We start from the raw sequence: 13,426 nt of genomic DNA on the forward strand, positions 1-13,426 counted from the left end.
CCAAGAAGCTGAGAGTTAGAGTCTTGAACAATGGTGAGACCTCTTTTGGTCTGGTTCATGACATCTGTTATATAAGAGGGTCTGTTGAGAGCCCAGTGTCTCCTTGGACAATGATGAAGGAGGTAGTGTAGCTTGAGTTTTCCTGCCTGGCCCATGGTCAGGACAAATCTCTCTCACCTGCCAGTCCCACAGCCGCTCGACCCGACCAGGTAAACACAGAGACTTATATTGGTTACAAACTGTATGGCTGTGGCAGGCTTCTTGCTAACTGTTCTTACAGCTTAAATTAATCCATTTCCATAAATCTATACCTTGCCACCTGGCTTGTGGCTTACCAGCATCTTCATGCTGTTTTTCATCATGGCGGCTGGCAGTGTCTCTCTGACTCAGCCTTCCACTTCCCAGCTTTATTCTCCTCCTTGTCCCGCCTACACTTCCTGCCTAGCCAATGGCCAATCAGTGTTTTATTTATTGACTAATCAGCAACACATTTGCCATACAGAACATCCCACAGCAAGGTAGTCTAAGTGGGTCAACAGTGGATGATTTTATGGAACCTGGATGAGGAGAGGAGAAGGCAGAAGGGATGGTAGTCATAGTACGTTTTTCACTTAATGGATTTCTTTTCCTAAATTCTATTGTAGGGATGGAAGTAAACTTCTCCATTCCTACTCTTTCCCAATGGTCTTCCACTCTTCAAGTCTTAGAAATGCCTACCACTCACACTGGGAGCTGAGGGTGGAGTGGGAAAAAGCAGACCATGCTTTTGCCTATGGGAAGCAGGAGGTGCCTCCTCTTTATACCATAACCCAACCTTCCTGCTACCTGCCTGTGCTCTTCCTCAATCTCGAGTAGAATTTATCTTTCTTGACTTTCTACTGCCCTTCTTGATGGGAAATAACTTAAGATTTCTTGGGTACCAGCAAAATATAACTCAGTAAGTTTCCATGAAACATCTCTTCGAATTCTTGAGGGATTATTATCTCTAGTATAAAATGGGAACATTTCTCTGAAAACTCTGAGAATCTGCCACCTGCCCAAGGCCATACCCAGCATAAGTAATAGATGGACAGATCCCTTTACATGAGACAGTCTAGAATTATAAACTTCCTCCAGCATTCAGAATCAGACAATCCCCGCAAATGACTCTTTTAAGTTTTCAGCTTGTTTTTATTGTTTCAACAGTAACCTGCACTGTGTGCTGTGTCACCAGCACCAAGTATGGTACTTGGCATAAATGTTTGTTGAAGAAGTCAGTGTCTCAAATAAGGTAGCCGTTATTTTAATTTAAATTACTATTATTGTTATAATTAAATTAACATAATTATTTCATATGTTAGCTGACTCCAGTTTCATAGAAGTTCTGTCTTTGGATTTAAAGCAACTTTAAATCACAGCTCTTTTATTTACTTTTTTGAGCTGTATCTGTGAAATGGAAATAACTGTCAGTCGTGTGTCCCCCCCCCCCCCCCCCCCCCCCCCCCCCCGCTCCCCCGGATTTCACCAGGAGATAATGAATTAAGGCAAGGTCTCTGGCAGTGCCTGGCTCAGGGCCTCTTCCAGGCTCACCCGCAGTTATTACAGCTGATATCAGATAGATAGATTATGATAGGTGGTGTACTTCAGCCAGTCGCAAACACCAACATATGGGAAAGGAACTTCAAATGTCTCCTCCTGGTACTACAGCCTGGCCCCCACCCCCCACTCTTGATCCTGTGGGGAGACACTTAGGAAGGTCCCGGGAGGACACTGAACATCTAGAGAAGTAGCAGCCAGAGGGAACCGGTTGCTAGGGAGCCCACAGGCATCCTCGTCAAGCTGGCTCAGGGCTGGCTCCTCTGAGCAGAGCAGGGCACCTCGTGTGGCAGTGGCAGGAGCCCAAAAGTCCCGGGACCACTCCAAGTTTGGTCGTGGGTCGTCAGAATCCCAGGGTCTGGACAGATGCTCATCCCGCCCGCCCCTGGAACTCGGCCTTGCTATCATTCTGCTTGTCTGCCTGGAGTCTGCCGAGAGATCCCCAGAGCCCACTACCGCCTCCCAGCCCTCCAGCCTGCAGGTTTTGGACACATTTGGCTCAGCCCTTGCAGGTTCCAACCGTGGTTAGCAGATAGTCCCGACAGCCTCAGCCTCCTCAACCCCATCTTGGGCAGGGGGCGGGTGATAGATATGCAAGGCTTTGATTTGGGGTGACTGCAGAAGCACCCTGCTGTGTCAGTGTCCCTGTCTAGGGTCTTAGGACAGAGGCTAAAAGCGTGGACTCTGAATTCGAATGGTGTGCAGTGGGACCTGCCAGTACTCAGTTCTCAAGACTTGCAGCATGCATGGTTCCTTCTGTTTGGGGATGCTGGTGTGTGTGTGTGTGTGTGTGTGTGTGTGTGTGTGTGTGTGTGTGTGTGTGTGTTGTGTATTAGCCATTTCTTTTCATTTTACCACTTACCAAGTTTAACATTAGCATTAGTTTTTAGTCTTAAAGAGTTCTCCTTTTATAACACAAAATCTTTTTGAATTTTTTTTTTTTTTTTTTTTTTTTTTTTTTTTTTTTTACTTAAGGGAAATCCGGTGATTCATGAGCTCCAATTGAAAAAGTGGGCAAACAGAACCATTAACTTACAAAGACACTAAGTAAATAGTGCCATTTGTGATTGGGGCTTTTCAAAGAGCAAGTCTGTACTATTTGTAGGATTGTCTTCCAAGTCTGGTTTTTAATCCTGAAAGGGTTAAAAAGCTACGTAGTTATTTTCATGTCTTTTAATAGATGGCCCACAATACACCAGCAATCTGTTCTACAGTGTGTAGGATCAAATGGCTTTATTTAAATAGGGAAGAAGTGGAGACATTTGCCATTATGGTGCGTCAGTTTGGAGGAGCTGGAAGTAAATCCTTTCCTAACCTTTTGGAACATGAAAAGTTTAGCGACCACTATTTACACACTTTGAATATTTTATATTTGAGTAGTAATCAGAGTTTACACACATGATTGTCTATCCATTTCCAATCAATAAATATCAGGGCATCTGTGATACATAATGGCTAATATTTTAAGCTTTTCTATAATGGTGACTTTTTATAAAACTACAGAGATCACTGCATATTGTCAAAAGATCATTTAGAAGTTTTGAAAATAAAATTACAAGGGGCAGCGTAAGAGAGGCCCAACAATGAATTATTATTTTAAAAATTTATGTTGTAAAAAGACTCAATTATCACATGAAAGTTATTTTTTTGTTTTCAAATATATTTCTAGAGCATTAAAAAGAATCCTCACATTTTTATTTTTGATATGCCTTTAGCAGAAGATTACAGCTAACGTTTTGTCTTTGGTGAATAGCTGTTTGTCTCACTTTATTTACTTGGTATTGGATATTTGTCAATGTCATTTCATATCTACAGAAAATTCTTACGCTCTATGGAGGTAGTGAATGTGTGTGCGTCTCTGCCGGAGGTCACATGACAGTCTCATCCTATTTGGTGGAGCAGCTTGACTTTTTTCCCCCTTGCTTTTGGTGATGGTTGTGTGTGCAGAAGTTGATTGACAGATGCATGCCAGAAACCCCCATTCTCCTTTTCAAAGACAACGTATGATGGATTGCGATCTCCCAGCGCAGCAGGACACGGGGACCATGCCAGCTGTAATTGGTCAGGTATGGAGTCAGCCATTTCTCAACTCCCCCCTTTCCACAAGGGTCTCACCATATGATTCACATAATTCATATTTACTGTACCATCTTTCTATCTGTGTCTTCAGCTACCTGCCAGCGTAGTGCTGAAGGTGCGAAAGGCAAAAGGCGCCCATTAAATCTGGCTAGGGAAGCTCAGCTGGAAACTTCAGTGTGATGCTCTTAAACAGAAACCAAAACAAAACCACCACCAAGAAATTCACAGAGCATAGCAAATTTATGACTTGGACTGAATATGAAAAACTTTCATTTTAAGAATTTATTTATTTTTTCTGCATAGATTGTGATCTCTGGAAAAAAAATAAAGTATGAAAAGAAAATAAAAGTGCCATGCTTCCTAGGCAGTAGTTACGATTTTTTTTTTTTTTACTGTGCTATTCAATATTTTTATTTGGATTGTACTCTTCTCTCTCCCTCTATATGGAAAATATAAGTACACAAATACAAGTGCCTTTACTTCTAGCCCCGGTGGTGTGTGACTGAGCCTGGTAAATGTAGTAGTAGCCGTCGCCTCCTCTGCTGCAGAGGGGCAGGCTGCAAATTAAACACCGCCACAATCTGAAAGGTCCAGGTGGCCTGCCCGCGCTTCCTAATGCAATCCAGCACACCAGCTTTAATAAACAGCTCTATTTAGTTCCTCCTCTCTGTATCCAGGGAGGTGAACTGGTCTGGGGCTGCTGTGATGAAATGCCAGAAGAATATCTCTCAGAGGCCTCACAAGCTGATTTTTAGAGCTTTGCTGTTCTGTCGTCTTTGTCTTCCAAATGGGTCAGTGAGTCCTGCTCTCTCTGTCTGGTGCTTTCTGTTAAGTAGGTACTTTATGTTTGTGCTTAAATGTTTGCGTTGTAGGCTAAATGAGAGGAGGAAAGGACCATTGTCTTTTCATTTGCCTTCTGATAACTGAAGTACGAAAGGAATGACAGTGCCCTGCTGGAGGGAGGGCGATGGGGGTGGGGTGCGCAAAAAAGGAATATATACAGTTTCTCTTTTAAATGTGCTTTTTGCTAAAATTTTCTCTAAGTTCTCTATGCTTGCTTAAGAATTGTTAGCTCATAAATCAGAATGTAGTTACGAATATTTATGAACTCTAAAAAGTTTTGGGATTTTTATTTTTGTACACTTTCCAGTCAAGGCAAGCTAGCAAGGTGAAGACGTACAATGTATTTGCTGTATGTTAATTACACAGTAGTTATATACCTTCTCACTCTGTTTTCGAACAAATTATAGCAAAGCACTTCAGGAGGCTGAAGGTACATAGCTTATTAATACCAGCATGCCTCACAATGCATTTCTAGTTGGGAAATGTCAGATACATAATACCATATTTCCACGTGCTCACACTATTTTAAAAGAAGTATATGTTTGTTTGAACAGAAAAAGAAATCATTCTTTTAAACTTTGAAGTTGTTTTTATTCTGTTGGCATGTTATAAAGTGAAGGCTGTGTTCATATATTTGTCAGGAGAAAATATGCAACTAATTCTAGGTGCTGCCAATACCTGCTGTATTATAAGTGTTTGCTGACAGAAAAGTATGTCAATTGGAGCCCAAATACTTTTGTAGTGGGGAATTAAATAAATACCTGCTATAGTTGATTTTTGTATATGATTAAAACTCGAACCCATGACAGCTATCTTGTCCTGTTTAATAAAACTTTTCTTCAGTTGTATATACTATTTCTCCATGAAGTACTTACGGTGCATAGTACTGGGCAAAATGACTCTGATTTCCTTTTGCATATGTTTCTGGTGAAGAAAATCAGAAGGAATACTTTTAGTTTGTTATTTAAGATTTTTTTTTATAGGAAATCAATTGTAAATGTGTATATTTTTAGGGCAAAATTACTCTGATTTCCTTTTGCATATGTTTCTGGTGAAGAAAATCAGAAGGAATACTTTGAGTTTGTTATTTAAGATTTTTTTTTTATAGGAAATCAATTGTAAATGTGTATACTTTTAAAAGGCTCCATCATGTACCGCTACAGATGAACCAGGGTGTATTTTACAAATGCAAGACTTATGATTTGTCAGGGTTTAAGTACGTGTGCTTATTCCTTAGCTGTGTCTTGTGTGCACCCCAGGAATCTCCTGAGGTCTATGTACAGAAACCACACTAATGCTAATGACTTGTTATGGATACTTTGTAAATAGTTGCATCCAAATAACTGCATTTTCTGGCATTGTTTCTCATAAATTATTTGTTTTAAAAAACCCATGCTTTTTGTTAAAAAAAGAAATTATAGAAGTGGTTATTTTGAAGATTGTAAGAATTTCAGTGCTCAAAGGTACACACTAATATTCGTTTCTTGAATTTGAAATTGAAGCACTATTTAAAGGGAGAGAGAGACACCATACAGTCTTTTATGTATACTGTGAAAGTCTAAATTGATCCATGTTTATGAAGACAAAAATAGAAGTGGTCAACACTTGAAATTGATTCATTTTAACTATTACAGAACAGATAAGACGTTTCTTCAACTGATTGTTTGTAACATAAGGAAAAGAAAAAGGAGAAAAGAAATTACTTTGCAGTCCCCCATAGCCAGCAGGGGAGGCTTTGTTTTCAAGCCCTTGACTAAATATCCTCTAAGACCTATTCAGCAGGTGCGGACAGTCCCGCCTGATAATGCAAATGTTTGCTTCTTCTTCTAGAATGCATGTTGGTGGATTTCGTCTTGCCTCCCTCCTGTTCTGATTCATGTTTCTAAATGGCTTTGGCTGGGAGAAGGAAATACACAGTTTCGAGCTATGTTTTCCATTCAAAATACTGAATGGTTCCCATGAAATACGGTCATTTTTGCTTTTCTTTTTCATTCAGCTCTAGGATCAAATATGTATATGGTCACTTGAACTGAGGGAAGATCAGACCTTTCTGCATTACTAGGCATGATCTAGCTTGGGAGAGTTCTGGCTTCACACAGCAGATATTGCTCATCTATGCCTCTCCCCCAGGATTTTCCCTCCCTCAAGCAAGCAATTAAGCAGTCTAGACTTGGAAGAACAAGCTCTCTGCCTAGTATATCAAGACCAAGAAACTCGATTCATTCATACATTTTTTAGAAATCAAATCAGATTTTTGATACTAATTATCTGCAGCAAGCTCCCTAAACAAACCCTTGTTCCAAAGATTGGACTGTTATCCTTCATATAATTTCAAATAAATTCAAGTTCAGCAGTTAGGAGGTTTTGTCCTGTGGGTTCAAATTATCATTTAAAAACAAAGGCTTAAATATCCATCTCCATGGTCATTAAATGTTTACTTCATCTTTTCTCTTTTGTAAACCTGTGCTTATGAATGACAGATTTGTCCATGAGAATTGCAGACTGTTTTTTTCTGTTTTGTTTTCTGCTCATCTCATAGAGACTGGTCACTATGTCTAATACTTCTGGCACTTTGTGCCCCAGAGAAACTGAGAGATCTACCATCCTGATGTGCAGTCCTGAGGGTCTGGGCTGGCAGCACAAATCTACAGACTATTGTGCAAATATTACCAATAGATGGTGTTGAATTAGGTACTGAAAACAACAGGTAAGGCAAATCAGATGTCTTTAAAAGTGTACATTAAGCATATTTAAGAGTTTGCCAGTAATAGAGATATAACTGGGTGGTGGGTGCAATTCTAGAGGACATTGCTAGAATACAGAGGGATGAAGACACCAACTGTTCTCTATCCTCACACTACTGGAAGGGCATTCAAAAGTATTTGCCGTTTTCCTTCCCTATAAAATAGATCCCTTTTTTAAGTTGATTTATGCAGTTTGCAGTGTTTCACGGTTGCACATTAGAAGCCTGTGTTAAGGCTCAGAGGGGCTGTTGTCGCTGTGAGTCCTGCATTGACTTGGGGTAGTACATATGCTCTCACTTTCACATTTTGGTGTGAAAACAAGCAAAAAGTCACGGTTTAGTATCAAAACAACTAAAACATAGACTTATTTACATCTTTCCTTGTTCTGGAAAAATAGTCAATGTCGTACTAAAAATAATCTGCTTGCCTGTAGCACATTCAAGCTGACATGAGATGGACGTTGCCAAGGGAGAAGATCCTAGTAACAAGTAAATGGCATGCACATTGTCCTCAGTGTGCTTGGACCGACTTTCATGACAAATATATACAATTTAAACATTGGGGCTTCCCCTAACCATGTTTTACACAAGCCGAATATGACTTCCATATATGTCAGTAATAGTCCTTTGGATCTGAATGATATTTTTTGAAACCAAAATACTGCTTCAATAAATGATACATTTCAGGATATGAAATTATTATTACTCAAATTTAATTGAGAATACACTTCCCATGGTGCTATAGGTGGTTAGTGTGTTATTAGTAAAATACAACTTAATGAAAGATTTTCCTCAGGTACAGAACAGTGCTAGATTCACTAATATTGAACTTGTCTATGTCCTTCTTATTGCTGTCCAACGCTTCATTAGATACAAATTTAGAAGGCAGCCTAATGTTGCTTAGGTGATTCTTGTCTGGTATCCTCGATTTTTATTGCCTTTTGAATATTTTAAGATTGAAGTGGGCATGTAAATTATGAAGCCATTTTATCAGTGCAGTGATAATAAGTGAAATGAGCATGAGGAAAAAAGTTTGTCTGTGGTGAGCTGCCTGCTAAATCTTGAGTGCTGGCTGGCGGTCAGGGAAGGAAGATGTTTTCCACTGACTTGCCTTGCTGGGCAAACTGCACAATACCAAGCAGTTTAAAGCATCTTTCTCTTTTTGACATCAGAATTAGTTTTGAACATACCTGCAAATGTGGGAAAATGTCGCTTTTCACTGCATTGTGCTGTGTAAACCCTTGCTTTCTCATTGCATCTGAAAGAGCAGAAAGTAAAGTTGGAAATAAAATGTAAAGATAAAAGGATCAGACACACAGAAACAATGTAGGGGAAAGGCAAATATTGGCCATAAATTGAACATCGATAGAAAATATAAATTATACTACTTTTAAATTAATTTGCATTTATGGTTAAAAAAGCTGTATAGCTGTTCTAAATAGAAACTGAAGCCAGCATTACTATTTCCTTTCCCTCTGTCTCTCCTTTTCTCTCCCTCCCACTCCCCTTCTTTCCTTTTTACCTTCCTTCCTCCTTTTAATAGATTTAGTGTGGGATAAGTGGCCAACTCACGTCTTGTTTGCCAAGCACGTGGAAACAGCTCTACTGAGTCACACTGTCTTGAGCTCGTCTGAGGTTACACTGGAGATTTCTATCAGTTTTCTTCGTTACACGTATCTTCTGAGTCTCACTTTGAGGACGGTATTTAAAGGAAGGCACCAGCATCACATTTCAGGAAGGGTCCATTTCTCTTCCCATCATCTTCTTATTCTTCTTCCCATCTCACAGTGTGAGTCGATGATGGTGAAAATTGTTTAGCTTTGACCTGGTAACTTCATTTCCTGGGTTAACCTAAGCTTGTGTTAATTTTATTTACCTTATGCATACATGACCATATTGTTATTTCAGAATTAACATTTTGTAAATAAAAATGCAAATAACAGCAGTAAGACAATGAAAGCATCTTTAATTATTTATATTAAGGAGACATTGCTAGGTTTTCTTTAGCAAGGTACTTTATTCTTCCAACCAGTTGGTCTTTGGAAAATTACTTTTCTTTTTCCACCAGCTTTAAATCTCCCATTATAGGAAGGACTCTTTCTTCACCAGACAGAGTAGCTGTTGATACTGGGTTCAGATTCCAGTGAACTGCAACACCACTGTCTTTGGCAGCCCTTTTCTAACGAGAGGACCTGGGGTCAGGGGGCAAAGAATCAACAGAATAAATTCCACCTATTTTGAGGGGTAGGTTGCTCCTGGGTAAAGATGTACCCATTGTAATCACCAGCTCTCCATTCCTGGGACCAAAGATGCAAACGAATGTGTGAACCCCTTTAATGAGAAGGGTAATTCACTCCAGAGCATTGCTCGGGCACTCCGCTCTCTTCTTTCATTGTCTTATGTCTGTCAGCCATTCTGTTCTTTTGCACTGTGATCCAGAGTCAGAGTCCTGAGTAAGAAGTGAACAGTGAGTTTTAGTGGGCTGCCCAGGCAGAAAGGACCCTGGAAGGAGAGACAAGTACTCAAGCATAGCAAATAAACCCACCAACACATTTGTTTCCTTCGTGTTTCTTCTAAGCTCATAATTTTACTTCAGCTGACTTTGTAACTGGGATCATAGACAGTGAAAATAATTTAAGACAAATAAAATCTCCAAAGGGAGATTAAAAGAAAACAGCCCTCTCTGTGTTCTTGTCATATGTGAATTTCAGAATTAAAGGACACTTTCAGACAGCCTTGGAGCATTTTTTACAAGATTTTGACCAGTGTTCCAAAGATCTGAAGTAGCAACTTGCCACATAGGTGTTTCTGGGACTTAATATTGTATCAATGTTGCTTTTATATGAATATTAGAAACTATTTTAAGAAGAAAACATTTCTCCAATACTCAGAGAGAGACTTAAACAGGTGTATTTTGAAAAGCTTAAATGTCCCTTAAAAGAAAAATTTTTAGCACTCATCAGAACTCAGGCAAACTCTCCTGAAGAGAACAAAGTGCATCATTTATAGAGAGTGTAAGGCTCCTTTTAAGCTTAAGAGGTTTGGTGCAGAATTCACATCCATTTTTTTTTTAAAATAAAATGCATTATTTCCAAGAAAGAGAAACAAGTATTATATAGAAACAGAAGCATGAATACCAGGAGCCTCAATAACACTGAAGTCATATGGGAAAAGAAATCTTTAGATCTTCAGCTCTATTTCTCTCAAAGTGAAGGCCAGCATGGACAGGAATGGAGACAAACACAAAAAGCTAGACCATGGCAGACCAAACTGCTCTGACAGAGCTTGTTAATTTTGTAAGTCTTACATAACACAAGAATATAAGACTCCTTCAACCTCTCCTCCAAAAGGTTGAGAGTTGGGACAAATGTAAAACGCTGCTTAATGTGCACAAGTTAAGCCAAGAACATCAAACTCATTTCACTTAGTGTCAGTCTTGACGATACATCATTACGGTCTGAGCCAACTGTGGTCTCTGGGCTGAAACAATTTTATCCATTTTTTAAAAAAACAGAATGTTCCAGCTTGGATCTTATATCCTTAGGGTTACAATATTGAATTCTGAATTGGGAAACTTAATCTTGCAGCCAGATTTGACAAGATGCTGGTTGAATGGAAGGCACAAGTGATGATTGGGGGGTGAAGTGCCCCAGGTCAGAATTTGGGAAAAATAGGAGGTTTTGTAGAAATTTGGCTGCAACATAAAAACCCCAAGTTTGAAATTTTCTATATTTTTTTATGTATAGGAGGTGTCCATAACCTTAAAAGTAGACTTTTGTTGCATTCATTTTCTCAGTTTCAAAATGTTCTTTAATAGTGTGAACTCTATGTTTCTTGGATTTATTTCTTAGCACATTTCTGATGCTGCTAATGCAAAAGATGTCTAGAGTTATATTCAAAGGTTTATAGGAACAAAGGAAAACCATGTTTAAGTCCAAAGCAATCATATTTGTTCTGTTGTAGAGAATTATATTCAAGTGCTAAAATTGTGATTTATTTATGGAAAACGTTTTTTTAGTGTGTGTGATTGAACATATTTAGATTTCCAATTCTCAAATGTAATAATGAAAACAGGTCAATTTGGCAACCCAGTTAACACACACACAAGCACATACACACACATATATGCATGAACACATGAACACATGAACACACACGTGGGCACACAGGTGCACTATACACACTAAGGATTTTAGAAATGTTTGATTATTTAACTTCTAATTGTCTGAAGGTGCTTTAAGCCTCTTTTAAATTTAATATATGCAAAAACTATGTTAGGTTTGTACTTTAAAACACGCTTCTCAACTAAGTTGTTGAAGAGAACGTAGAATCACCTTGCAAGCTTTCCAAGTTGAAATTTGAGCACACTGGTTACTAGAACAAAAGATAATGACTGTCCCACTCCCTCATAAAATCAGGCTTGTCTCCCAATACATTTCCATCCATCGTGCAGCTACTTCCTATGAGTGCTGCAACATGCAAGCTGGGATTGTCTTCTCTTTTCTATAATTCCCCTGAACAGGAAGAGAGTGCAGCATCACAGAGATGAACACAGTTTAGATACATACAAGATTGAGATGAGCTACTTAGTGCTTTTAAGAAATTATAGAGTAAAGCATACTTTTGGGAGACAATTTTAATAAGATGGAATTATACAAGTTGGAAAGCAAAGTACCCTTTATTTCTCTCTCTGTAAACTAATATTCATTAACAATTTCTTATTTATCTTTCCAGAAAGTTTCCATGTATATGTAAGCAGAGAAAATATTTGTACCACTGGAGCACATTCATATTTTACGGAGTTCTGCAACTGATTGCATATATTTATAAGCATATATTGAATACTACATATTACTTAAAAATAGATCTGCATTAGAAAAAAAGGCAAGGTCTCCTTGAACTTCTATGCTCAAATGATACGCTTGCCTCAGCTTCCCCAAAACCTGGGTCCACAGGCATGTGTCATCATGCCTGGCTCTAAATCTACATCCTTTTGTGTAATATTCCATTTTCTTGATATTCAGTACTCTCTTGCTGAGCACCCATTATTTAAAAATAAGCCTTCTTATCAATTAGTCTAAACAAAGGTTTTCCAGAATCTTCTATGTGGGGTTTGCTTTCCCTAAAGAACTCATACACGGCCCTTCCTAAGAGATGGTGTGTTAGTTAAGGTTACTATTGCTATAATGAAACATCATGACCAAAAGCAAATAGGGGAGGAAAGGATTTATTTGGTTTATACTTCTATATCATTGTTCATCATTGAATTCAGGACAAGAACTCAAACAGGGCAGGAACCTGAAGGCAGGAGCTGATGCAGAGACCATGGAGGGGTGCTGCTCATGGCTTGCTCAGCCTGCTTTCTTATAGAACCCAGAGCCTCCAGCCCACAATGCGCTGGGCCCTCCCCCATCATTCACTAACTACAGCCTTATCTCATGGAGGCGTTTTCTCAATTAAAGTTCTCCAGTTTCAGATAACTCTAGTTTGTGTGTCAAGTTGACATTAGACCACCCAGCACAGCTGATCCATTGTCAACTTGACACACAAACACATCATCTTTAAGCTACACCTTTCTTTTCTTTCTTTTTTTTTTCTGTTTGTTTTGTTTTGTTTTGTTTTGTTTTTCTGAGACAAGGTTTCACTGTGTTGTGTAGCCCTGGCTGTTGTGGTGTCCTAGATCTCACTCTGTAGTCCAGGCTGGCCTTGAACTCACAGAGATCTGCCTGCCTCTGCCCTCCAAGTGCTGGGATTAAAGGCATGAGTCACCATAGCCCAGTCACCTTTCCTTTCTTATTCATCCCCAAGATCTCACATTAAAAGCATAAATAACTTCAAAATTCCCACAGGCTTTACAACTTCAAACACATTAAAATTTCAATCTCTTTAAAATATCCAATCTCTCTAAAAATCCAAAATCTATTAAAAGTTCAAAGTCTTTCAGCTGTGGGCTCGTGTAAAAATCAAAATTAAATTAAACACCTTCTTCAAGAGGGAAGAATCAGGGCATAGTCACAATCTGAACCAAGCAAAACCAAACTCTGATAGTATAAATAACTCAATGTCTTATTATTTGGGATTCATCCACCATCTTCTGGCTCCTCCAGGGAGTTTGGGTCACTTCTCCAGCTCTGCCCTCTGCAGCACACACAGCTTGTCTTCTAGGCTCCTGCTGGCTCCATGCCA

General features: G+C 39.1%; 1 protein-coding gene across 4 annotated transcripts in view; it reads left to right on the forward strand.

Annotated features, from left to right (window-relative positions):
* The first annotated feature begins 3,497 nt into the window (after positions 1-3,497).
* Pou6f2 (POU class 6 homeobox 2) overlaps positions 3,498-13,426 on the forward strand; it is a 502,001-nt gene continuing 492,072 nt past the window's right edge. For 2 of the 4 annotated variants that reach the window (XM_052728712.1, XM_052728713.1), the window contains exon 1: positions 3,498-3,641. In XM_052728712.1, coding sequence (XP_052584672.1) covers positions 3,537-3,641 — 105 coding nt within the window. In that variant the 5' untranslated portion in view covers positions 3,498-3,536. Of the gene's footprint in view, positions 3,642-4,274; positions 4,446-13,426 lie in introns of those variants that run through there. The other 2 variants (XM_052728715.1, XM_052728714.1) reach the window with 2 other exon arrangements.

The sequence above is a fragment of the Peromyscus californicus genome, unplaced genomic scaffold (assembly GCF_007827085.1).
Source record: "Peromyscus californicus insignis strain IS unplaced genomic scaffold, ASM782708v3 Scaffold_8__1_contigs__length_139910024, whole genome shotgun sequence".
Taxonomy (NCBI): domain Eukaryota; kingdom Metazoa; phylum Chordata; class Mammalia; order Rodentia; family Cricetidae; genus Peromyscus; species Peromyscus californicus.